A 26532-nucleotide genomic window follows, 5' to 3' on the forward strand; every position below is an offset into this window, starting at 1 on the left:
TGAAACACTTCTATCACCATCATACATGAAAAAGTGTCTCTTAAAACAGAAAAGAGGAAGGAAAGGAGACTGAAGAACACTATTTAGTCAAAAGATTACCCTGCAAATTGACAAACGTAGCTAAAAAATTGTCCTAATTACCCTGGGAATGGTAGAAGGTGCCACCTTGGAAACCTGTGGCCTTAAAGTAGGTACACCCAGCACGGTGGAAGAAGTAGCATTCTCTGCATTGTCCCACCAATATAGCTCACTGCTAACTAGAAGGGATGGACTTCCAGGGGTAGGAAGGCTGCAGAAAGCACCTATACTTTCAGTTGCCTCTCCATTCTTAACCCTTTTGTGGATGCTGTGCCAAAAGGCCAATGGATGCTGCTTATTTCTATGAATACATAAAAGAAGGATAGAAACAAAAATGGGCATTTCACCAACCAAGATACTATCTGATCTGAGGTTACACTGGAAACCAACTCAAAATGAAAAGCTTTACAGAACTCAGACTAGATGACCATGATCTTAAGAGCCTCACCCGTGCAGGTGAACCTGTGCACATGCTTATTTACCCTTAGCCAGCCAAGGCTAAGTTAGGGCTGACACCAGGTTCTATCTCCCAAAAACACCTCTTTGTGAAAGCAGTCATCTGCTATCAGTTACATCTGATTATCATTCAGGAAAAGGGAAACTTTACACATTTTGGCAATCTCAAGTCTCCATCTTCTTGGAAAGAGTGACATAAGCAGCATAAAAAAATGACACCACAGGACCTTATAAGAGAGTTAAATGCATATTCATTAGAAATGAAATACAAAATACAATGATGTCGCAGGACAGGGGGCAGCAGGTGAACAAGACTCCCCCCATTCCCTACCCTCACCCCAATCCAAGGAATGCACCTATATAATACAAATTAGAGATCTCAAACAGGGGGGAGAGGAGGAGTTTTACAAAGTGATTTTCTTCCTATACATAAAATATATAATTTGCTGGAAGTCACTGCTGAGCTGTTAGGGGCAGGTCAGTCACTGTTCAGGAAGTCCCCTGAAGGCACACTGACCCCTACTGCTTCCCCACCAGTTTGCTGAATACGTCATAGATCTCTGGCTTTCCCTGTGCAAACTGTTCGGCTGTATTTTTCTGTAGCCAGTCAGATGAACGCATCTGTTGCTGCAGGAGGCCAATGAGGTCACCAAGGTTGGAGCTACTGGCACAGGTAGGTTCCTGGTGGCGGGACACAAAAATGACTTCATCTGTGCTATCTGCTTTACCGTCCTGATCTGACTGACAAGGCTGCTCCTTCTCCTCAGCCAGTATCTCCTGCTCCCGCTCTTCCAAAACCTTGCGGATCCGTTGCATACCTGCAATGGTATAAGGAGGAGAAACTCTAGTGGATTAGTTTAAGCCAGAAGTGTCCCCAAATCTATCAGATCCAGAAAAATTTGGAGGATGGAAGGAAAGGGGGAGAAAAACAGGGAAGACGAGGATAATAGTAATAGGGTTAGTTTAGGATTAAGGAGAGGAGGAAAGGGTGCTGCAGAAATTCTGGTGGGAGGAAAAAGAGAAGAAAACATTACTCACCTAACTGCAGCCGGTGGGTCTTGTCAGCAAAGATGATGCGGAACCATCCAGGTTCACTGCATTCAAAAGCTTTACCACAGGACAGGAGGACCTTGTTATCCAGAAAACGCCTCCAGAGCAGCATCTCTTCCTCAAATGTGCCTGTCCTAAGGTACTAGGAGAGTCAGCAGAAGGGCCAGAGGTTAGTAACATATAGGCTAAATCACTGAGATCCTCATGAATTTCTGATTCCCATGAGGTCTGCAAAGGCCAGGGGAGACACCTTTTACCTCTGAAGTAAGGCAGTTGTGATATAAAGGAAGAAATGGGGAGGAAAGTAGCTTGAGAGCAGTAAGATTCCTGCAAGGAGGGAAATGCACAGACAGATGAAAGGAAAAGAATGGACAGAAATACCAGGCAGCCCTTCCCTCTGCTCATCAGACAACAGATTTGTTAAAACAAAATGCTTATCACAGTATTAAACTTTCCTCTAGATGCAGCTGCACCACGTGCCTGCCCTCATCCCAGGAGAAGCCTCCCTTCCTAAGACTACCAACCTTTCGGAAATCAATCCAGACAAAGAAGCCTGCATTGCGGTTGAGAAATGGAACCCCGAGTGTCTTCAGTTCATCTGTCACATACGTATGAGCAGCTTTTAGGCGGGCATGATTGGCCCTCAGGTACACCTGGTTGATCCAGTCTGACCAGGAGGAGAACATAAAAAAAAAAATAATCACGAACTGAGAAAGAATTCAGGTCTGTTCAGGTTTCCAAAAACTCAGTGCCTTTTTGTTTCACCCTTCACCTCCTTTTTTTGTTTTCTGTTTCTTCAAATAGCAAAAAGAGGGGCAAAACCTATTTAGCAGTTTCATGTCTGTGCAGAAGAATATCTTCTTGACCTTCCTGAGAAAGTTTCCCTACGTTCATAGCTCTTAGTTGCTGTGGACTGTTAGCACTCCCTAGAAATCCAGTTCCATTTCCCTCATCCCACAAGCCTGTATTCTTTGTTTCCGCTCTGCTGGTTCTACATAACTCTGGCTATGTCTATACAAAGAGCTATCACACTTCTTCAAAGCTGCTCCTCTAATTCTGCTGATTAGGAGCTCTGCAGAAATGGTCCTTGTCTGTAGAACTGTCAGCCTTACGTTACATGGGCAGCTTCAGGGTTACAGAAGACTGTCAATTAAGCTGTACTAACAGGAGACCACTTGGGAAAGTAAGGGGAGGGGATCCCCCAGGTACTAAGACACACACAACAGCAGATGATCGTACACGGAGTTACTGATTCACCTCTGTCTCTGAGCAGCTGTGCAACCTTGTGCTGGACAGGTCCGCAAACCCCGTGGAAGTAACACAAAGAAGCCACTGCATTAGCAACATCTTGGTTCTCTGTATACAAAGTACCAAAGCGAATCCCAGAGACAGCAAAATCCTGCAGAAGACACAGAAAAACTACTTTACTACACAGGAAGACCAGGATCCTATTACTACTGCCTTGTTCTTTCCAGCACGAGGAACCTGAGGACACCAGGCCAACCCTACCAGCCAAGGCGGCACAGCACGATGGCAACCAGCACTCACCTTGCTTATTCCCCACATCACATGGGTCCGCTGTGGATCAGGCAATCTGTATGTAGAAGGATGCAGATGGGCAGTTAGTGTCATAGGTGCTGAAGCTTTTGGATCACCAGTGCAGCATTGCAGAAACAGAGAGGCAGCATTACACAATGACAGACAGTGCAGCATGGAACATCAGTCAAGTAGGGAAAATTCAAATCCAACCTAATTTTAGAACCTAGGAACTCCCTGGAACTAGTTTTAGACACAATTTTAAAGTATTTCAGATACACAGATACTTGCAAATGCTATATCTCATGCACAGATTTCCTGCACCTATGAAGCTTGTACATATAATGCTAGAAATCAAGCCTGCGCCAATGCATTTGCCAAGAATTAAAAGTAATTTTCTTTTACATCCAAGCCCAGAAACACTGAGCTAACACTTAACCAAGTGTATTTTATTTCCTTGCAATTGAGCACAAAAATAAAGATAGCACCACTGGTGAAAACTAGAAATTTGAAAAATAAAGCCCACCATATTTTTAAAAGGTGAGATTTGAAAAGTTTTTCTCATCTCATTAAATTGATACCTAATAAAACCTGTTCTCCAGTCTGTAATAACACTATGATCCGTGACTACTATATGAAAAAAACAGAAAACAAACAGCAACAGAAAGTCTTTACAGGCATCAACAGAGACATGGAAAGAGGTAATAATGTTTAGGTAGGAAGAAAAGCCCACTCTCAGCAAATGAAACATCCGTTTTCAGTTTTGGGGACTGTCACAAGCAAAAACTGAAGCACACATTGAAAAGTGTGCCACAACAGAAACTACCTACCATTTTTCACTTGCTAGATTGCACTTGACAAAATGCATTTGCCATTCCGAAAATTGGCATAAGGCAGATTCAGAATTTGCTTGCTCATGACTTAACTTCCAGCCACAAGTTCACAGCACTTGTTGAACTGTCACTGGAAGATGACCAGGGAAGTAGGAGCTGATTTTACCTGTCCATGCCTAGGACACTGTGAAACGTGGCTGATTCATCAAAAACTGACAGCATGTAGATCTCATCTACTATCACATGCAATTCATGTCTGCAAAAGGACAAAATGGAGATTACAACAGAAAGTTGCTTCGGGGTTAGAAGCAGTGATAAATTCAGGCCTGCAAAGACTTGCTTTATACAAAGAAGAGGGACGCCAAATTTTACAGAAGCATTTTTTTTCACAATTCAGGTCTATTATGTGTACATTGAAGTGATTTGAGATATATCCACCTGTCACCCACTGCAACCACATAATGAGACAAAACTTCAGTATTTTCCAATGCACTAGTGAAAATTAATTGCTGTATGTACTACCTGTCTAGAGTAAGTTGTATCATCGTCCACTGATAATCTCACAGATTCTGAATCTCAGAGAGTACCTGTGATCCATGATGAAGCTGGGAACCCATATTCATATATTTCTTTGTCTTTGCACACACAGAGAAACTGAAAGGAAAGGAACTCGGCTTCCTACCAGAGAAGCACAGCACCATAGTGTTTGCTAAGACTACCAACAAATAAAACTTGCATCCCTTGATGCAAATTACTTTGCCACTCCAGATGACTGCATGGTCCATGTTTGCTTGTCCCCAGACCTCCCCTTTCCTCTCTTAAGCCCACCACTGTGTGTGAAGAATAGACTGTTTGCCTGACTTCAAAGATATTCACAGATCAATATAGGGACAGCAAGCAGTCCACCAGATTCTGATAGCCATACCCAACTCAGGATGCCTCGGTCTTCCAAACTGACATACCTTTTAGCAAATTCCAGGTAATCCCGTAGCTCTGACAAGGAGTAGATGTCCCCAAGGGGATTTTGGGGATTCAGAAGAATTAAGGCCCTTACAGTCACACCCTATAGAACACAAATAATGCAGTATTAAAACAGCACCCACCATGGGATAAATTTTCAGTCCCTCTACTTGAGCAGCGAGTGTGACACAAGATTTCCCTCAAGCTTCCACCATGACTTTTTACCTCAAAGGTTACATTTGAATGAGAAAATTTCTAGCCACAAATTAAGATTTTTTTTTTCTTTTTGTTTTTTTACAACTATATCACTTGCAAAGTGAACTGAAGAAAACATAGAAATAATCTATGATTTTGAAAAGAGGGAGTCTGCCACAAACATTGCCATCTGGTCAAACAATTAATGAGAAAGATGCTCTCATGCATTCTCAGCATAGAAAAGAACTTTCTCTGAGCTATATCAGTAATTGGGAAGTAACAAAGTACTGAAGATTGGCCATAAATGAGGCAAGAAAGATAGGAATTTGAACTATGTGGATGTAAACTGTTCTCATTTAGAGCACACTTGACTGGAGATGTCAGAGCCAGTAATGATCTAAGATGCAGCTAAACATATATAGTGCTTAGGACAACATCCAAATGTACAGACTAACTCTTCAGAAAGGTGATACTCATCTGCATTTATCCTTCAGATTTGCACCTCTCTCCCTCCTGCAAAAATTCTCGGTGTTCTTAGTGGATTTAACCACATAGAGCAGTAAGTTCTGGAGTTACTCAGCTGGCCTTCATGAAGGAGAAGCCCTGGGTAGTCTCTACTTTTTAGTGCATGCCCAGGTGTATTTTTCTTGTGATATGAATAGGTTCCAGTGCTTTGTGAATGGTCTGGTACTCCTGGTTTATCTTTTCTGCTGGAAAAAAAAACCTGGACTGGACAGACACAACACCAGGGACTCCCCCTAAGCCTGCCCCTGAGTTTGCAAGTAGCCTAATCTCAGGTGGTCTACAAGGACAACTGGAAAGCCAGGTGCTAGAATTTGAAAATGTTTTGATCTTCAGGCCACTTCTGGAATATGCTGTCTCAAACATACTGTAGACTTAATGGTAATGTGAAGCTCAGCTAGACTCACCTCTGCCCGGGCATCCTGTAAGGCTTTTTCCAGTTTTTCCACTGTAAGCTGAAAAGGCCGAGTGCTTGTTCCAGTAATCTGGAAGACACCACAAAGATAAAAAAGGCCAAGTTATTTCAATAGAGTCTGCCTTGAGCCAATCGCCTGAGAAATGTTCCCCAAAAGAAAATAAAAATGCCACAATAACAACAAAGAAACCATCTTAACCTTTATACTACAGAGAGAATAATTAAATAAATAATATCAAAGAAATATTCATCACAGGCTGGCCACACACACACAGAATACTCTGGTTATCCTTGAATAAATAAAACAATGCAAGATCTCCATCTGCTCTTCCACCCCAGGACCATCTTTAGTAGGACAGTATATACTTCTGTCTCCAAGGCTCAAAACGGCCATTTTTTTTCCTCTCAAGAGCCATTACTGGGAGTAAGATACAAGAAAAGGACAAGACTGGAATCCAGATTTACAGTCTTGAACAACCTTCTTACAAATTATATGCCCAGTTTTTGTATTTTATTTATATTATCTATCTATCTATATATCTATATATCTCCAATATATATTGGAAAAATGTCCACAGGCTGCAGCCTATCCATGTTCTGAGGACTGCTTTCAAAGGTTCCCAAAGCTCGGCACTTTCCCACTGTCAATTATTTTTTAACTACAGAGGTTCGTATTTCCTTCCCTCAGATCTTACCTTACTATCTAAATACGCGTACACCAGCTTGACATTACCATAGAGAAAGACGCTCTGGGTAATACCACCATAAAAGGGAGTAGCAATCAGAACAGCTTCTGGAACCGAGAAAACAAAACTGGTTATCAAAAGGTCACAGGCCTTGCTCTTCTAATGTACTTCAGCTAAACATGAAAGCTTTTTTACAGCTCTGCCTCATTTCAGAGGAAAACACTGTAATGTTACTGCCTTTTCCTCCACTTTATTTTTCCGTTAATTCTTTAATCTTCTGCAAGAACCTAGGTAAACATGAGCATAGCCCACATTTAGCCTAACAAACTAAAACAAGACACCATGAAAACAGTGAAGACAGACAGGACAAGACACCAAGTGTTGAGTGCATGACGTCTGCAGACCACAGACATGATGAATTTCACAGCACAATCTTGCAGAAAACAAGAACTTTGCAGCAGGCCAGAGCCAATTCCACTACCTCACTTCTGTCAAACAATATTTAAACAGAGCAACACATTATTTCCCAGCAAAAATAAACATTAAAAAAATATCCCAACCATCCACTTACCCCCTGGATCACAAAGGACTGTAGCTAACGCAGAAAATAAAGAGCCACAACCATTTAAAACAATCACCTACAGAAGAAAGAGAGAGGCTAGTGATAAATCTGTCCATAGAAAGACAACACTATATAATAATTTCTGACCATATCACTGAAATGTATTTTCTCCCCGGTTCTCTAGCACAGATGTTCCCAGAATTTTCCTGCTGAAATTCCACTTCTACCAGAAACAATTTAAATTCTGTTCTTTGCTTCAGAGACACTTTGTTCCGGTGCTGTCTTGATTCTAATATGCAATTTAGAAAAAAAAGTAGGCTTTAAGTAGGGAAAAAATTGGGGAGTAGTTATGAACTGCTAGAAAAGCAAACTACTTTTCATCAGCTAATACATGTTATCATCTCTCTGTGGTAACAGCAGCTCCAACCTCCTGCCAAATCTGTGCAAAAGCGGAAACCACTCTCATACAGGAGCAGGTTTGACTCCTGGCTTCTAGAAGATAGACGCTCACAGGTCCCATGAGTTTCACTCACAGTATCACGCAGAACGTGCTGCCTTGGAAAAGCAGGAATCAGCAAACTGATCAGTAGTAACTTCAGTTGACACACAGTATGGGCTTCTGTTGAATTACTGTAGCCAAAAATGCACTGGCTGCACCAGCTCCTGCTGCCTTTAGCACTCAGCAGAGGCAGGAGTCCCTGATCTCCTCAGGCATCTGAGCCAGCCTAGCTTCCATCCCTCCCAAGGAAGCAAGTCCTGCAGAGACTCAGGTCTCGATGCCTTCCTTACAACACTGCCACAAAGTTTGAAAAGGTCTGTTTTTACAGGCTAAAACTACTCTAGGCTCAGTTACAGATTTTTGTCCTGAGGTGTGACAGTGGAACAGGATGAAATTAAACTCAACTGGAACAGTGGGCATACTTTGTCAAGGCTGAGGGATACAGGCACAGTAGGTCCCAGAGCTGAATAAGGAAATGAAAACATAAAGCCCCACTGAGAGCACTGGCATGAGGAGCTGGCACACAAAAGTAAAGCATGGAACAAACATACAGTAGACCCAAAGTGTTTTGGCTGAAGTGTGCATCAAAAGCTACTGAAATGGCTATGAATCAATCTCGTTTACATGATAAAAGGCTGTCATCTTACCAAATAATTTGTTTAAAAAACAGAAGATGAAACTGTTTGACAACAAATGGCAATACATTAGAACAGACATCAATGGAAAGTGGGTTACCCACATTTTCTGCCTTAAGAGGTGCAGGGGCCTTGCAGTAATAGGTCAAAAATCGAGCCACTTCCTCCCGTAAACTGAGAAAGACACAAAAGCAAATATTGATTCAGCTTATTCTCCAAGAGGCTGGGCTTCCCCAGGTCCACATCTTAGGAAAATAAAGCCAGGGCACAGTAGTCTGGCGAAAATAGCTAGAAAACAGAATAGCTCAGGCCCATGCCACGGACATGGCTTTTATACATGGCAGAGGCATCATGGATAATGCCTATAATGGTGCATACATTTCTGATGAGCTTCCATTGAGGCACAGAAGAGAAAGATTAAAGTCCCCAAGTGTTCACTATGTTTCAAAGAACTCTTTGGAGTTACCCAATTTGTTAATGTACACTGTGCTTTTAAAACTGTGTTTGCTTTAGTAAATTTGCATCTTCTTTCACATAAAAGGATTTTTAACTGGATGAACTTGTTGGGCAGCTAATTTACAGTTTTGCAAAGAAAAAGATGATTAAGTGACCTAGAAAAGTTTTAACTAGTGAGTGTAGCAGAAGTTGTTTGTATGAATCCATTCTGCTTATCAAATAACCAGTCAAACAGAGAAGCGTTAGAGAAAAGAGAAGACTTACAACATATGTCCCTTCCAGTCAGGATACTGAAGAAGTGGAGGCTCCATCAGATTCATATCGGTCTGTGTCAGCTGAAAGTAACAAGAAGATCCATTAATAGCACAATCACTGATATCAGAAACATGGAGGTAGACACGATCCATGTACAGGTACATACCTGCATAGACAGACACACACATACACACACAACTTCAACAGTTGTAAAACTGGATTGAGAAAGCCACTGACCATCAAAATTAATGCATCTTAGAGAAGAAAGGATCAGCAAACTGATCAGTGATAACTTCAGGTTATATGAAGCGTACAAGCTTCTGCTAAGTTACTGCAGCCAAAACTTCACTGTACAGAGATCTACAGAAAGGATGCAGAACGGGCAATACGCACAATACCCACAATCAAGAGATCGGCAGAAGACTCTCTCAGCAAATGAAGCAACCCAAACAGTTTCAAAGAATGTTTTGCTCAACCTCTGAGAACAACAGCTTTCAGCTGGAAAGTAAGTCCCAGCTGTGAAAGCTCAGGACTAGACTGTCAGAGAGAGATAGAAAAGATTTTGAATCACAGTCAGATACATATTTTCTTTAATAAACTTTCAGTATATTATTTTTTTAATGAATTCTAGCTTTCATTTATGTCTTAGTTCCAAGTTACCACAGTTCCTTCAGATCTATAATTCTGATAAGTTTTGTAAGTACTGAAGCATTACAGGAGCTTTCAAAAGCCAGGAGAAAAATGAAATTATCTTCTTGGTAATTCTTTCCCAGGGCAGGCACTTTGTTCCTTATTAGGAGTTCATTCTGATCTCAAAGACAAGATTCACCTGGACCGCAGAGCCCTTTATAATGTTTATATTTAGATAAAAGTATGCACACTGCTTTTATCTGAATATTTTGAAGGTTGTAAATATCAGGGTTTCACATAATCCAGTTCTATGAAGTTGCAAAGGAAAGCACAGCAGTGACAAAGGCAGAGAGAAGAGGACATTTTACACAAACAAAAAGGGAATAAACAAATATTATGTACATGGTACCTTCCACATATTTAATGGCAACAAAATCTATGAGTTAATATTAAAAAAGGTGAGGGTGGGGGGACACAACAAGTAGGTGACAGTGCAAGGGAGAAGGGAAATTCAACATGCAGTGTGAAAGTTTTTGTTTGAAAAAAATAAAACCACAACATTCTGTATTGGTGTTTTAATAACTGGTGCCAAGCTCTGGAGTTTAAAAGACACTGTCCTTATCCCATGCAGAATTACAACCTGATATTATAGGATTAAAGTTCCTTTATTCAGCTGTAGATGTTCTTGAAGCCTATGTAGCACAGAATTGTGCCTCCTTAGATCTCTCTCCTAAGCTTATCTAGAGAATGCAACATAAAACATATCAGCAGACTTTGCCAAAAATGGCTATGCAATAAGAGAAGAACCCTTAAGGATAATGCATTAAGGGCTAAGGAAACCAGATGGGCCAACTGAAATGAAGGCCATCTAAGATAGCTCACACCACAAAATATTCTCTAATTTAAGGGTCAAAAGTTGACGACAGAAATCTGATAAATTACTTTATTCAGTGGAAACAGCAAGTACTGTTACAAGCAACATTGTCCCAAACAGCAAGAAATAATTTGCTTCCAACCCCAGCTGGTGCTGCATTCAATGAAGCCATACTGTAACTCCAGGCTGCGATAACTGGCAACAGTATCTCTGTTCAGCTTGTTGCCACAAGCGTAATGGCTCATCTCACTGTAGCCAACAAAGTCTTAACTCATTTTCATAGTAAGGTTAATTAAGATGCAGCTGATTACCATCTCTCTCTGCACCACTTACTGCAGGCTTGGTGTTAGTTTTAAGGGGAAAGGACAGCAAAGGAAGGAAGGTACGACCTACACAGACTAGAAGGCACCCTTTTTTGTGCAGGCAGCAGCCCTGCCTTACCTGTTCTTTTAGCTGGAAGGCGGAGTGGTGGGGTAGCATCCCCCCGAGTCAGTGGAGTGGCAAGCAGAAATAAAACAAGGAACATTTTGAGGGTGGGAATTGGTGGAATGGGAACAACCATGAACTTCAAACCACAGAGGCCGACTGTCCGACCCTGAGCCACCTTCCCTCCCCTCAGACAACTTCAGGTAGGAGAAACTGCCACCTGCCCACCTCGCAGGCTGCACCTGGGCAGTGATTTTTAATGGAAGTCCAGACACATTCCTCTACAGCACAGTCTACAGCACAGTTCTTTTGTTTTCTTTTGACCTTTTCTACTTCTGGAGTTGTGCCATGTGTTTCATGCCTCTCCTGGTGCAACTGAACAAACTAAGCAGGTAGCAGCTGGCTCAGTCTGATTTTGGAAGATTTCAAGCGCTGCCACTGTTCACTGCTGCCACGTGGGCACATTTTGGGTAAGCTGAGAACTGGGTGTCCAAATTGTTTGACTTTATAACAGACAGATGTGAAGATCCTTGAAATTAAATACAGTTCAAAACTAATTTCAAAACCTCTGTATTAAATCAAGTACTGTCAGCAGGAAAAAATAAAATGCATCTTGTTTTTGTTTGGTTTTCTGAGCCAAGTACATCCCCAAAGGGAAACTCGTCACAAAGAGGAACAGAAAAACACCCTTGTTCCTATCCTCCTGGAAAAATAACATAAATAAATGTACAAACAGCTGGATTCAAAGGTGACTTGCAACAAATAAAAAATTCACAATGAAAAACTTTACCAGAGAAACCTGAGCAATGGCAATAACTCCCTGAAGTACAAGCACTGGGGAGGAACTACACAACAAATTCAGTATTTCTTTTTGGAATAGGACTTACCCGCTTAGACATCAGGTCAAAGCAGAGTTTATTCTCACTGGTGCCGAAGTTTATTATACCCTAGAAAAAGAAGTAATTTATTGTTTTATAGACACAAAAAACCACATGCCTACATCACCTTAGCTATCACTTCACTAACTTGCCTCCAAAAAGCTTACCAGGGAAAAGTCAAAACAGTTCACATTAATTTCACCATATGTAACTCAAGACACATATATATGTGTGCGTGTTTACGTATGTAACCCAGGCACTCAGCTTCTTAGTCAATAAACTGCCTGTAAATGAATATGTACTAACAGTTTGTACTTCTTTACAGAATATGTTCAGCTTAATCTTGAATTCACTCACTGGTATATATCTAACTACAAAAGAAACCCTAAAACAATTCTGAGAAAACTGAGGTTTACCCTTCTGCAGCAGTTTTAAACAATGTTTTGGATACATTTCTTTATCTAAAAGCATTTATCAGTCATTACCATTCCACTCCACTGATTTGCTCAGAAACCACATAAACATGTAGTCGTAATTGGTTACAACACTAAATTTTCCCCACTGAAGAGACAACTCAAAAGTTCCAGGTTTAGGATTTGGCCCTGTTTATTTAGCACTACATTAGACCTTGAAGAGTTCAAATCTACCAACATATTTTCATAATTGGAAAAGACTGGGTAAATAAATTTTGAAAAATGCAAAAATAAATCTAAGCAACTTCACGTTTACGATGTTACTAAAGTACAAGTCCAATTTTAGGTATTTGTTTAAAAAGCCACTGCCTATATCGACAGAAGTTGGTAGAAGAGGCAGTTTTCACCTCGTAACGCACCCTGAATCAAAAACTTCCTTGTGTTTTTCTATCTTAAAAACCTAGTTTTTAAGATACACACCCAACACAGCATGACTGAAGTCAGGGCTAATAATAAAACATTTTAAAAGTTTCAAGTAATTCAGTACTTGAATGTGAGATCTATTTCAAAGTAATTCACATATAAATCATTCTTTATATTTACTATGCTTGTTACTCTCTAATGATTTGCCATGAAATATTAACACTCTGCCTTTGTGCCACAAGGGGGTGTGATGAGCTGCTTATAACTGAGCAGCCGAGCTCAAACAGGCAGAAAAAGGGCTGTTAGTTAAAAATAATAATAAAAAAAAAGTCTACTACTTAGTTGTTGTATCTCCTGCACCCATCATTGCAATAAACAGATATAATCAGATAATCCGAGATGCTCTTCAGTGGGCAACAGAGGTGATTAGGTGAAAGGAAGAACAGGAGCTCTGTTTGCTCCTGCAGATTTCTTACATCTTTCAAGGTCTCCTACTGCTATTATTTCCCCTAATATTCTATTAATAGGGAAATCAGAAGTGCAAACCTGAGCTGAACAGAGCACTCATCTTTCTATACAGATGATCTGAAAAGCTACTTTTTATTTCTCTTCCTCAAACACCTTGACTTGCCATGTATTAGTGAGATCAAAAAAACCTCACACTTTTAGAGGTTTGCTGACACATAGGCCAAGAAAGTTTTTTCCCAGCAAGATAAGCCAGGAAAACGCTCCAAGGTTCACACTCACATTGGGGTTCTTGTCTTCATCATACTTGTCAGCATGATAAGCTTTGTACCCTTCCTCAGTGGAGCCACGAAAAATGTTGGCAATGTTGCCACGAGCAGAGAGGTAGGGGCTTCTCTGGAAGTCGCTGGCGTTACAGAAGCCATGCATGTCAACCCTCCTGTCGGTAAGCGAGCGAGATCTCATCTCTTGCAGGTCGCCCCCTCCTCCTCCCATTCCTGCAATTTCGGACAGTGCCTGGCTGAAGTCCAAGCCCCGAGGCATCACAACAGAGGAGGACGAGCCGCTATGGCTCTGCTTTAGGATGCTGAGCATCTGAGCAAAGACATTGAACATGCGAAATTCATGCTCCCGCTCCAGTTCAAACCGGCGCTGCTCCAGTTGCATCCGACGCTCCTCCACATCCAAATCTCGCTGAAACCGGCGTTCTTCCATCTGCAAAAAGCGCTCTTCCATGGCCCGCTGAGATGTCAGGGTCTTCAGCAAGAGATCATCGAGCGGGTCCTTCACACGCTGGCCTTTCCGCTTTTTTCTCAGCCGATGCAAGGCAGAGAAGCCAGGCCGGGGAACCGCGTTCTGGATCCGTGATGAGTTTGCCATGCTGGGCTCACTGAAACCTGTGAATATGTAAAAGCAAGGAAGAAAAATTAAGCATGCAGAAAGTAAAGCAGCATGGACATGCTTTGCTGACTCCCCCTGCTCTTCCTGGGAAACATCCTTCGATCTACTGTAGGGTTTTACAGGAAAACTGAAGCAAAACCTGTCAGGTACATCTTGAAGTTTGCGAGGTTTTTTTGAAGTTTGTTTTTAACTTCACAGATTGGACACCCTATTATGCTGCCAGCTCCAGCCCTGTACCCAGCTTCTGAATAAACCTGAATGATTGTCAGTTCCCTCCACTGGACTATGCAACCACCACAGCAAAGAGGACATAGCATTTCTTCCTAATCTCAGACATTAACCTCACATGGTTAGTTATCGTCTCTCTTCTTCCCCATCACGCCGTGCTCTTCCATCAGCCCATCCTAGACTGGTCTGAAACTGCTGGAATTTTGAGACCGTACCCTTCCTAGCAGCCAAGCAATGGCCAACTTCTTTCAGTGCCGGTGTCTCATCTCCTGTGAACAGATACGCTGTTTCTGCAAATGACTTTCAAACACATCTTCTTCCCAAGACCTAACAACTAGCTTAGAAAGCCAGGCAATGTTATTCCCAAGTATTCTTCGATGTTGAGTGTCCTAAAATATTTTCCAGATCTAATCTTTTAAAAGAAGGCAAGGAAAGTTTCACCTGCAGGTTTATAGTGTAGCCATGGCAGAAGAGGGTCTCCTGATACAATTCAGCATGAGGACCGCAGACAGCCCTGGTGATATTCAAATGACAGCAAAAAGCATGCAATTTTTCCTTTTTTTTTTTCCGGTAAGGTAAGTACTGTCAGCATTATATGTGGAAATCTAGCACGAATGCCTATCCCGTCTTATGGCAGATATGCCAGTCCTTTGGATTTCGTACATGCTATTTAGCCTAGCACATTAATTTTAGATTTTGTTTCCCTGCAAGCGAGATACGTTTCGGGAATGGCCAGGCAGCTATGAACGCAGATACCAGCCTTCTACTTTAAAGCTTTTTGGGACGTGGAAAAATAAGGATCCCAACGTCAGTGCGAAAACCAGGTGTCTATCTCTGCACCAGAAAAAAAATAAATCTCTCTTTCTGGGAAACCAGGCAGAAACCTTATGCTGGAATGTAAAAGGCTATCCCTACCTGAAGGTGAAACACTGGTTTCAATGGGAATCTCCACCCTGGAGATGGGAGAGTCGTTCTGGGCCCTCTCCAAGAAGGCTCTCTCCATCTCATGTTCTTCAGGGGAGCCCTGCTGGTAAGACATGGATGGTGGGGGCTCTGGGGTCAAGCAGTGCTCATCAGAGTTCACCTCCTCACATTTGATTTCCATCAGTTCAGGGTGCTGGGAGTGTCCAAAGGGCAGGGCCGAGGAGGCGAACTGGTGATGGTAGCTCTCCACCATGCTGCCCTGCAGCACCTGCTGAGCCATCATGCTGCCGCTGAGGGAGCCGTAGGCCAAGGCGGGCCGGCTGGTCAGCACCCGGTCCATCACCTCGTAGAACTTCCACGTCCGGCCACCCCGCGGGGCCTTGCTGTTGTCCTTGATGCGCCGGTACTCCAGCTTCATCTTCTTGATCTTCTCCCGGCACTGGTCGCCCGTCCGGTGGATGCCCTTCTCCCGCAGCACCTCGGCGATGCGGTTGAACACGTGCTGGTTGCGCAAGCAGCTCTCCAGCTCCACCTGCACCGACTCGTCGGCCCAGAGCTGCAGCAGCTCCACCACCTCGGGGTCCGACCAGTTACTGCCGCGCTCGTACTTCTTCCCCCGAAAATCCATCGCTCCCCGGCCGCGGGGCGGCGGGGCGGGCCGGAGCGGGATGCCAGCGGGCCGGGGGCTCGGCCCCCGCGCGGCCCACCCCCCCCGGGCCGAGCCCCGCCGGGCCAGCGGCGGGAAGGGGCGCCGAGGGGGGCCGGGGGCGCCGGGGAGGGGCAGGCGGCGGCGGCGGCACCGCGGGGGCGCGCTGCGCCGGGGGTCCCGCTTACCGCCGGCCCCGGCCCGGCCCCGCCCGAGCGGCGCACCTGCCCCGGCCCCCGCCCCGCCCCCGCCCGGGGGGCCGGGCCCCCCGCCGGGAGGGGGCTCTCGCACCTTGGCCCTCGAGGGCGCCCGGGCGGCCCTGCCTCCCCCCAGCCCCTAGCGGGCTGTACGGCCGCCGGCACGGCTCGGCGCGGCTCGGCACGGCTCGGCGCGGCTTAGCCCATCCGCTGGAGCCGGGCGGAGCGAGCTAGCGCGGAGCCGAGCCGGCATGTTCACATCCGGGGTGACGCACATGCGCGCAGCCTTATTCCGGGATAACTTTAGTCCGTGCCAGGCGCTCCCCGCGCTGCCGGGGCCGCGCTGGCTCCGCGCGGCGCCCGCCCCGCCCCGCCCCGCCCCGCCCCGGCGACACGGCAGCGCGGCACCGCCCCGCGCCGCCCGGGGGAGGCGCCCGGCCGCGCCGGCACCGCTGGCCCGCCCGGCACTGCCAGGCACGGCTCGGCACGGCCTCGCCCGCGGCCCCCCCGGGCCTGGCCCAGGGCCAGGCGGGGCCCCCGGGAGCTGTGCTGGCGGGGCAGCGCCGCCCCCTGCGCCCGGGGCGGCCGGGGAAGAGGCAGAGCCCTGCCGCGCTGCCCCGCGAGGCTGCTGCCCCGGCCCGGCGCACTGGCGGGGCCGCGGGCCCGGCCTGGCCGGAGCTGCGGGGTGTGCGGTATCAGCCGGTGTCGGCGGCTGCCTCCGGCAGCCCCCCCGGGTCACTGGGGCAGGCTTGGCGGCGGGTCCCTGCACACCAGCGAGGGGCTTGTGTGTCCCGTTTCATTGAATCAGAACGGCCTGGGTCGGCAGGGACCTTAAAGAGCATCTAGTTCCAGGCCCCCGGCCACGGGCAGGGACACCTGCCACTAGACCAGGTTGCTCAAAGCCCCATCCAGCCTGGCCTTGAACACCGCCAGGGATGGGGCAGCCACAGCTGCTCTGGGCAACCTGTGCCAGTGCCCCAGCACCCTCACAGTAAAATTTGGCTGTCTTCCCTCCTACACCCAGAGAGTTTAGCAAGCAGCGGGTACGAAGGGGCCAGATATTGTATCAGTTCACTCCTCTACTTACCACTCCCTATCATGGTTCAGATCCTTCCAAGTACACCCCATCCTCTGCTACATCCCTGAATGGGGTGGCGGACTAGAGAGTAAATACAGGATTTCTTACTTTCCTTCTACGTGACCAAGTCAAATTCCCTACAGGGATCTCTATTCGCAGAACTCGAGTCTTCTCGGAGTTGTCCTGCTGCATCAGCCGCGAAGGTGGCCTCAAACTGCACTGCAGGGCAGTGCGTGCTGTGCTGTGGCCCATCCGCTTGAGAATTTCAGTCTGGACCGGAGCCTGGCAGGATAAGGACTGAGCCCTAAGGCAGGGGGTGTGAACAAAACCCAGTAATTTATGAGAAAAACAGAAAAAAACCACAGCATGCCGGTATCCTGTATCACGGTTCTCCCAGCTAGCGTACGGGCTGTGAAGCACACGCTAGGTTTGCGATTCTCCTTTTAGATCAAAAGCTCTTCTTCATCATAGCACTGTGGGGGCTTTTATCCAACTCTTAGTAACTTCCCTCTGGATTTTCATAAATCATTCACGGCCTCTATGATTCCATTTCTCAGTCTGTGATATGGAAATAGAAATCTTGATCTTCATTATACTTTGTGAAATACTTTGAATACTGTCAAGGGAGGGGGGTGGGCGGGCAGGGACAAGACAAGACTTAGCTTTAAAAATGATACTACCTTTCCTAATAACTTATCAGATAGTTGGATTTTTTCCTCTGTGGTCTGCTTAACTAGAGTTTGTACTTCCATACCCTCATAAGAAAGTTGTGCTTTTACTTTCTTAGGGTTTTTCATGGGAACGGTGCGCTCTGTTTTACAAATACAGATTTAATTATATAAGGACATTCAGACTGACTGGGAGTGGAGTACCCAAAGACCAGGCAACAATGAATAGAGCCATTGATGACAGAAGTTTAATAGTAAATATAAATAGATTAAAGGCAGCACGGCATAGTCTTTTTAAAAAGCTTTTCAAAGAAGCCTGAGAGCCAGGCTGCAGCCTGTTATACCTGAGGGGCCATAACTTAGCCAGGCAGCAGCAGAGAATTCTCAAAAGTAACTCAACATATGCCCTGGCTTGGGGAAGAGCTACTCTTTCAAAATACAAGCATTAACAGGGATGGAACCTAGATTCATTATATAAAATAATAATAATAATAATAATAAATCTTGAACTGTTGTTCATGGTTCAGTTGTTTCTACCTTTTTGTGCCACATCAAGTGGAAAGTTGATTTTTTAAATGAAATTAAGAGCTTGCCTTGCAATCATGTCAGGCATGCATGGCACAGAACAAGCATATCACATGCAGTTAATATTGCTGAGATAATTGTTTGAGCTGCTTTTCCAATTCAGATGGAAAAGAAGGAAAATAGGGGCTGTGTTCCCAAAGTGCAAGAAGTGATGGTGTTGAAATGTGCACAGTGCAAGTCGCTGAGAACTGCAAAACCTAAAAGGAAGACTTTGTTTTCTGAAGTAGTTTGTACACCCATTTCAGTGACATAAGTGTAGGTGCCGCCTAATCTGATGGATCTAAGACAGGCCAGTTCTTTTAACACTCATTTGACAAAAGCTCCTCTCTACCTTTCCTTTTCATGAAGCATGCTCAGGAATGCAAACCGAATGCTGTCGCAGAGTACCTTCCTTATTCTCCGAGAATTTCATGCCTTAGTTTCATCTTGGCAGATGACAGCCGAGTGCTGCAGTTAACAGGGCATTCCTTCCCTGAAGAAACCATGTATCACAATTCCCTTTCTAACAAGCCGTGACATGTGATCCTGAAAATATTTGCTTTAAAAATGGTGTTAAGCTTCATTATTTTATTAATACTGTATAATAATCTAGGTCTCTAAGTCATTGATGTAACTAGTTGATGACAGCTAAATATTAGACAACAGTGTTTGCCCTGGACATTTCAGGCCATGAGAGCAGGGGACTGTGCTCTCCAGCCAGTGCCCATAAGCAATGATATTCAGAATAAATTTTCATTAAATTTTGAGTCCAGCTCAACATCATGGTCCCAGATGGCACTGAATTGAAAGCCCTGGAAGCTGAAATTTGTGTCTACAGCACATTTGCAGGCTGAGCGGAAGGAGTCCATTGAATATCAGGCCTTCAGCCGGGCAACATGACAACTATCATGGTGGGTTTGGTAGGAAGAACTTTCACAAAAGCAAACGGAGGCCTTGCGACTCAATTAAATGTCAGATGGTAACAATAAATTCTTTTGTTCTAACTACAGCAGCTTTGGTTTTAATAATAATTTTTTTTTAAAGGGCTTAAAATTAGAGAGGCCTTCATGCTGCAAAGAGGGTGGCTGATAAGGGGTCAGCATCTCCACAACCAGCCTGCTCTGGGCCCCCCTCCCAAGGAACCGGCACCCCCAGCGGAGCGGCACGCCGCAGCCCCGCTGCCGACACCCCCGAGGGAAGCTTTGCCAAGGAAACCTCTCTGGCCTTTTGCCTGGCACCCGCCTCGCCCGTGTGGGCGGAGAGGCGGCGGGACCGGGGTCCCCGGCAGCCCCCCGCCCGCCGGCGCCGATGGGAGGCAGGTCCCTGCAGAGGGTGCTCCAGCCCCGGCCACCGCCGTCCCGCCGGCGCAGGCTGCGCGGCGCCGCCACCGGCTCCGGTGTGGAAACCCACGGGCGGGCAGGGGCACGGGCGGGCCGGGAACGCACCGGCGAGGCATCTAAGCGGGGGTGGGCTGCCCGGCAGGCCCGTGTTCCAGAAGGCCCGTACGTGGCTCCCCGCTGAGGACGGCGCCCCCCGGGCCGCGCCTGCTGCCTTCAGGCCCAGCAGCGCCGTGACCGAGCCCGCAGCCACCGGCCGCCTGTTTCCTACCGCTGGGAGCGAGGTGAGTTGGGCGGCCTCGGATCTAGTCCCCAAGAGGTGACACGGGTGACAATTCTTTGTAATAATCGCAGCTTGGAAATTAAAGTCCAAAATGACCATTGAGACAAAGACACTCTTATATCTCTCTAGCTTAGTAGATAGTATAAATAAGAGATGTTGACATGTTACTGGATAAACCACAAGAAAATGAAACTCTCTTAATTCTGTTAGTTTCTTTGGATCTGGGCTGATGCCCTGGCCAGAGGTGGTGTGGAAGACCATCCCCAGGCACTGTTCTGCACCTCATTCCCCGGATCGCCCAGGGGCACTGAGCAGCTGAAGCCAGCAAGCAGCATTTGTTTTTACGTTCTTCAAAACCTGACCATTGTAGTGAAGGGCTGGAAAACACCCTTTCTGCTTCACAGAGTTACTGATATATGAATCTTATTAGTAATATTGATTATCCACCCAATTGTCCTGCAAAAACTCTCAGCCCAGCCCCTGAAAACCACAAAATGACAACCGAAATAAAACACCTGAATCAAAACTAAGGCAGGATCTCGTATGCACCAGCATCTTCCTTCCTAACTCACTACTGATTCGTCCACCTCTGTTTCTTTGGAGATGAGTTTACATCTCACAAGACCCAACAACCATTACAGATGCTCTTACTTAGGTTTCTTCCAGCATTGGCAGGCAGAGGGGGATACAGCTCGCCCTGTTAAATTAGGACATCATTTTAACAAGCATCTTTAGCACATGGACATGAGAGAAGAGAAGCAAAAGTGTCTGAGGGACTCATGCTCCCAACGCATGCCCAAAGGGTTATTTAAGGTACTTTACAGTAAAGTCCACAGAGTACAGTAGGACAGTCTTCAGAAAGCTTTTTGTAAACCAGATCTGAACAAAGAAAACTGCCCAAGACAAGAAGAGTTTTGTTATTAAGCACCTAGATTTTCTGGGACTGACTTCTTGGGGGTTTTTAAGTATCAGTTTTGTAACTGATTAAACAGCACATTGCCTTTTCTGTGAAAGTCTGGGCAGACCCACAAGGCATGGCCCATTGTGGGCAGAGGGAGCTATTGGGAGTGTCGAGTGTTTTCCACTCTCACGGTCAGTGTAACATCCACACAAACAACTGAGAAATTGTTTTTCCTGCTTTGTGCAAATTACTTTGCTAAGAGCCAGGCCTGCTTGCTCACCTCATACAACTAGTTAATGGTATTCCCTGGAGTAGGAAGTGGTGACTGGGTTGGGGGTGTTTTAAGTACTGGCTAACTCTGTGACTAATAACAAGCAGAGATAAAGTGAATCTGAGTGTCTAAGTTTGTATGTCAGAAGGATTCAGGAAGGGGAATGGATCCAGATTCCTATGGCCAAGCCTACTTCTGCAATTTCATGCCTGGACAGGACTAAAATGAAGAGAGACTGATTCTCTTTTCCAAAGATACCTAAATTCCTGTAGATGCAGTTGCCATAATACTCAGTCACAACTCACAGAAATTGTAAGTGTCCATGCTACAGGTGAAACGGTGACAAATTTCAGAGCAGGCACGAATTGCAGTTCTGCTAAACTGATGAGCACACCACAATTAGCTAGGGAGTGACAGGGTCTGTGTTTGCTTCTTCAGGGTGAAGTAACAGTGGCTGATGCCCCAGGCAAGAAGTCAAACCCAATGTGTCTATTAGGGCAAATAAATTTAACTGTCCACATGACACTGACACTTGTCATACTATGTGTAGAGAAAGTTCTTGCAGTGCTTCACATCCTGTGCGTCCTTCTGTTAAGGTTTGCCAGGCACCTCATGGCCAAGGCAAGCAAAGGCACTCATCACTTGCAGATTCACACGTACATTTAATTTCCTTGCAGGGCTGGTTGAAACCTTCCCTTACTAAGCACAGAGATGTTGCATTGCCCTAGAGAAAGAATCCTTGAGAGGCTTCACCATGAAGGACACACAGTGTGGCAACTTCTTCATGGTCACTGATGCTGGAAGAGGACTGCAGGGAAAAAATACATTGAAGAGAGTAGAGGAGAAGGAGGGGTACTGGCTTTGGCTGGAAAATGAGCACTCAGGGTTGCTTCCCTCTTGACATGCTGTTTATATTAGCCAGTCATGCATTTTTGTCTGGTTTCTTTCTTGTTTGGCCATTGCTGGCTCTGGTCTGTGCTCCGAGTTCTTTGCAAGGAGACATGCAAATGTTTTCTCCCTCTCTGCTGCCAGAAAACCATGCAGGTCATTTCAGAACCCACAGACACCAAGCCAAGAATGCCTCAGCCCCTTTTGTGGCCTCCAAACTCACATCTGCAGATCACAAAAATCTCAGCTTGATAAGATAAAGTTACTGTTTTTAATCACAGAAAGTTATTGGTTTTGATGGTATTATCCTTCATCCTGAAAGAGACATTAAGACAGTAACTAATATGCTCAGGAACACAGCAATAACCTGCAGGGAGATATGTGTTGCTATATTGCTCGACAAAATCAGGACACGCTAACACACTGAGGTAAATACAAGAGATAAAATTCCCCAACTAATGACAACAAAATCAGGTATCAAACCATTTCCCTCTCTGTGGCTGGCTGGATGGTGCCCTTCAATTGCCATAAGGTTTTTTGTTCCTTTAGTTTTAAGACAGATGTATTCAGGATCTCTCACATTTGCCTTAAAAGAGAAAAGCCAAAAGCAAGGGAAAGAGCAGGCCAGCTGCCCTTATCTGATGCTAAAGATAGACACACAGACCTTCCATGTTTGGTTGGATACAGAAAACAGCCAGGATTAAATTTCTAGATAAAATCATGGGTGAGAATTCTTTTGTATTTTCATGTATAATAATAAGGAGTTCACACCGCTTCTGCCTGAAATAACTACATGATCTGAAACTGGGATCTTGTTTCCTGTATCACGACTAAAAGCCAAGCAGGATACTTCTAACACGCTCCCAGCAAGACCTGTTTATTCACACCGAGTCTTTTGTAACCAGCAACAAGAGTCAGCGTAGTTTTTTGCAATTATAGAAGAAATTAAGTATTTATATACAGTGGGGAATCATGTACATGAAGAAGACTTTCCCACAGAGCTGTAACACTGGCCTGCAGCACCCACTGCTGCGGGTGTCCTTGATTTTTACAGCGCTCTGCCAGTGCAACTCAAGCCTAACATGCCGGAGCCCTGCAGCTATTCTGCTCTGGCCTCACTGCACTGACAGCAGATCATCGTCCTCATCCTGACCTTCTTTTCTGCTCTGCCAGGCCTGAGAATAATAAATGATGCTAACATTTACTGGTAGCCTTGTGTTTGAGGCCGAGGCCACAAAACTCACATCACTGCTTGGCTGTGTACCCATCCAGCTCAGCTGCACCCAGCTTCTGCTTTCCTGAACCAAGTATAATATCCAAAAGGGAACAGTCCCTTCACATACCATATTGTCAGTGCTGTCTATCTTTTCCTTTTTTTTTTTTTTCTTTTAAGCTTTGCTTTGCAGTCAGTTCATGAGAGCTGGAGACCTTTCTGTTCTCCTTCCCTCATTCTCCCCATCTTGTGAAGATCTTCAGTGATGTTGCCCTTAAGTCAATAATTGCTCCCAGCAGCATTGATTGTCCTTGTGTAACTACCAGGACACTCAGGAAATAACCTGAGACTCTGTGGGACAACGTCAGTCCTGCTGAACAGGGTATCACCAGCTGCCTGAGCTGTACAACTCTTTGGTGCCTCATCCAACTATGCTATGTTTATCTGTACTCAATGTGGCTCAGAGAAGAAAATCCAATTTTTAAATACTATTTTAATGCAAACTTCCTGAGAACAGAGTGGGGAAAGCATTGCTGGCTGGCTGTGCAAGGGAGTAAACGACAGGGAGGTTTTTGAGCTGCCTGAAATAAATTTTGAAGTAAGGCTAGCAGCAATTTTACACTAACATCTAAATTCAAACAACCCCATTGGATTGATTGCTGCCTGGAAAGGAGACAACCACAAGTTAGAACAGCACAAGGATCTGGTACCTTTAAGTAGATATTTGTCAATGCTGCTAAGAGTCTATCTTCCCTTCAGAGAAGTATATGGATGAAAAAGAAGTGGTCAGGGAAAGAAACATGGAAGTAGTCGGGATGGAAGTCAGTTCTCCCAAGAATGAAAATCCTTCCAATTTCCCACATGGACTCAGAACCAGAACCTGAAATCCCTTTAAAGCTGGTGGCCCCCAGACACTGAAGTTGAAGCTGGGGAGATGATCCTCCTCCTCACAGTTGTACAACCTGCCATTAGCACTTGGAGAGTAAAATAAGGCAGAAACGGTCAAAAAAGGTGTGCAGGTGCTGCCACTAGCTTTGTTTCTACCATGGCTGCCTGGCACATCTTTTCTTCTCATTGAGCGATTTCTCTTGTCCCTGCTGCCTATCTGGCATGGACTCCATTGCACCTGTGCAGCCATTAATGGCAGGGCTGACCGGGGAGAGACCTTGCGGTCTCCTCACTGCTCCCTCCCTGTTCGTTGCAAAGCTGTGAGCGCTGCTCAGCAGATAGGCTTTTCCATGGGGCTGTGCACCCATATGCCACGAGTTTCACCTAGGGTGTATGTCCATAGCTGGCTTTCAAGTATCATGTGAAGGAGTATGGAAAACCTTACCCAAGTCAGAACATAGGACGTCTCTCTTTTTCTTCCCTGGTTGGTTGCTCTGTCAGAAAAAAAGAGAGGCCAGACTGCTCTGATAGGATTTCTTCTTGGCAGGCCTGCATGCTGCCACTTATCGCCTTGTTATCTTCTATATGCTTATGTGTGGTTCATTTGTTTCATTTTTTCCAGGAATTGGAACTGGGGTGACTAGTACCCAGTTCTTTTCACCTCTTCCCCTCCTTTCTTCAAAGACTATTTCCTACATTTTTGGATTTCATCCATTTCTAATGAGATCTCAGAAATAATTCCTAACACTTCTGCAGCTGTCTCAGCTAGTTCCCTCAATGCCAGACTTCATCAAGCAAACTTAACATGTATCTAAGCAGTGCCTGAGCAATCCTAGGATTGTGCCGTGTGCCGAGCAATGCTACACAAAGCCAGCTCCAATCTGTCAGGGGTCCGTTGCCTCCAACACTGGTCCTGAGCCAACCCAGTCTTCAAAGCAGAACAACCACATCCACGCAATGCCGGGTCTGACATCATTATGTCTGCCATACTCCACTGTTTCTTCTCACTCCCTGCATTACAGTGGTGCAGACCCATCCAGAAGGACTGCCACAAAGCTAATTAGTTCTGCTGGTCCTGAAATTGTTGGGTCCAGCCTGCAGTTCCTCCATCCAGCTATTCTCCCCTGCCAGCCAAATAATGGTGAGCCGACTAACAGTCATCTCGCTGTGCTGGTCCAGTTCCGAAAAAGTTGGCAGAGGAAAAAAAAAATACTTTAAAAAATATAGCTGTTGGTCATCTCAATCTTGTTTTCTACTGTAGAACAAGCAGATGCCTCCACATGTGTTGATGACTGTAACCTTACAACACAGTCATACAGTTTGCTCCTACCTTACATTTGAGAGAGGCACAGGGCAATTCAGTGATTTGTCACTCATCACAATAAAAATGTGCAGAGAAGTACCAATAAGAGATGCTGTCTGTCTTCTCTGAGTTTAAGATGACAGCAGCCTCATCACCTATCAGAACTGGGATACCCCAGGAATGAACTATATGCATTGTCTAAATCAAACAAAAATGTTTCCCCATACCTTACAACTGAAGCAAAACATAGTTGGAGTGAGATACTAATATTTTGCTCTTACCTGTGGACTTTGCTAGCAGAAATAGAAATGGGCTGGCAGACAGTCCGTCAGATTTTGCCTTATGACCCCGGGCACAGCTGCAGTTATAACTGGCAAAAAGGCTGAGGAAGTGCTCTCTTTTGTTTATTTACTTTGTCAGGTTTGTTCATTAGACTGAGATTGCATCAAGGAGCTCCCAGAAAAGCACGTGTGAGAATCACACACCCCCACCTTTGCAAGGTTTTCCCAATCAGAGGCCATGTCCTTGCGCCCTTGGTTAGGGTCACGTGCCTTCCTTGCGGTATTTAAAGAGCAGCATGTGCACTGGTTATCAATCATTGTGTGCAGGCCTTCTGGGTGGAAGAGAACATTCAGAATTCCCAGCTATTGCTAGAAATTTCTGAAAATCTGATTCCTCAGAGGCTGACAGGTGTTTTATTGCATTAAGGAAAAGAACAGAGTTTGTTTCACAGGTGTTGGCAAACCTTTTCTTTAAGAACTCAATCTCGGTTCAAATTGTACTGTGTTCAGTCGTTTTAACTGTATTTTGTTTACTGAGCTATTGCTAAACAGTGATTCATTCTAGGGAACTTCACAAAAGGTTCTAAAAATATTTAAGAAAATACTTCTAGATCTTCAAGTGACAGACTGTTCAGTAGCTTACTCACTGGTCCAGATGTCAATAGAAATCAGATCTCAGCACCTTGAAGAATGCCAGTGCTAACTATGTTTTCCA

General features: G+C 45.1%; 1 protein-coding gene across 3 annotated transcripts; it reads right to left on the minus strand.

Annotated features, from left to right (window-relative positions):
- Positions 1-765: 765 nt before the first annotated feature.
- On the minus strand, positions 766-25883 carry ACCS (1-aminocyclopropane-1-carboxylate synthase homolog (inactive)). Of its 3 annotated transcripts, none has more exons than XM_055716397.1 (15): positions 25818-25883; positions 13530-14143; positions 11956-12015; positions 9148-9218; positions 8532-8601; positions 7303-7369; positions 6741-6838; positions 6038-6115; positions 4916-5016; positions 4120-4209; positions 3133-3178; positions 2842-2983; positions 2109-2251; positions 1573-1726; positions 766-1352 (listed from the first exon to the last, which is right to left on the minus strand). In XM_055716397.1, exons 2-15 carry the CDS (start codon positions 14124-14126, stop codon positions 1054-1056), a joined length of 2016 nt encoding a protein of 671 aa, XP_055572372.1. In that variant the 5' UTR covers positions 14127-14143; positions 25818-25883; the 3' UTR covers positions 766-1053. The 3 variants fall into 3 exon arrangements, with proteins under 3 accessions (XP_055572372.1, XP_055572371.1, XP_005447011.2); XM_055716396.1 differs by lacking the exon at positions 25818-25883 and adding an exon at positions 15468-16467; XM_005446954.3 differs by lacking the exon at positions 25818-25883 and adding an exon at positions 15291-16466.
- Between the last annotated feature and the right edge of the window lie 649 nt (positions 25884-26532).

Source organism: Falco cherrug, chromosome 7, assembly GCF_023634085.1.
Source record: "Falco cherrug isolate bFalChe1 chromosome 7, bFalChe1.pri, whole genome shotgun sequence".
Taxonomy (NCBI): Eukaryota; Metazoa; Chordata; class Aves; order Falconiformes; family Falconidae; genus Falco; species Falco cherrug.

What these genes read in the sequence shown, in the direction of transcription:
- ACCS (XM_005446954.3), bottom strand. Translation starts at nt 15,927, where the DNA reads ATGGATTTTCGGGGGAAGAAGTACGAGCGCGGCAGTAACTGGTCGGAC. An exon ending in CACCTCTTAAGGCAGAAAAT is followed by an intron (nt 7,370 to 8,531) that starts GTGGGTAACCCA and finishes TTTCTTCTGTAG; the next exon opens with GTGATTGTTTTAAATGGTTG. An exon ending in GACCCACCGGCTGCAGTTAG is followed by an intron (nt 1,353 to 1,572) that starts GTGAGTAATGTT and finishes ATACCATTGCAG; the next exon opens with GTATGCAACGGATCCGCAAG.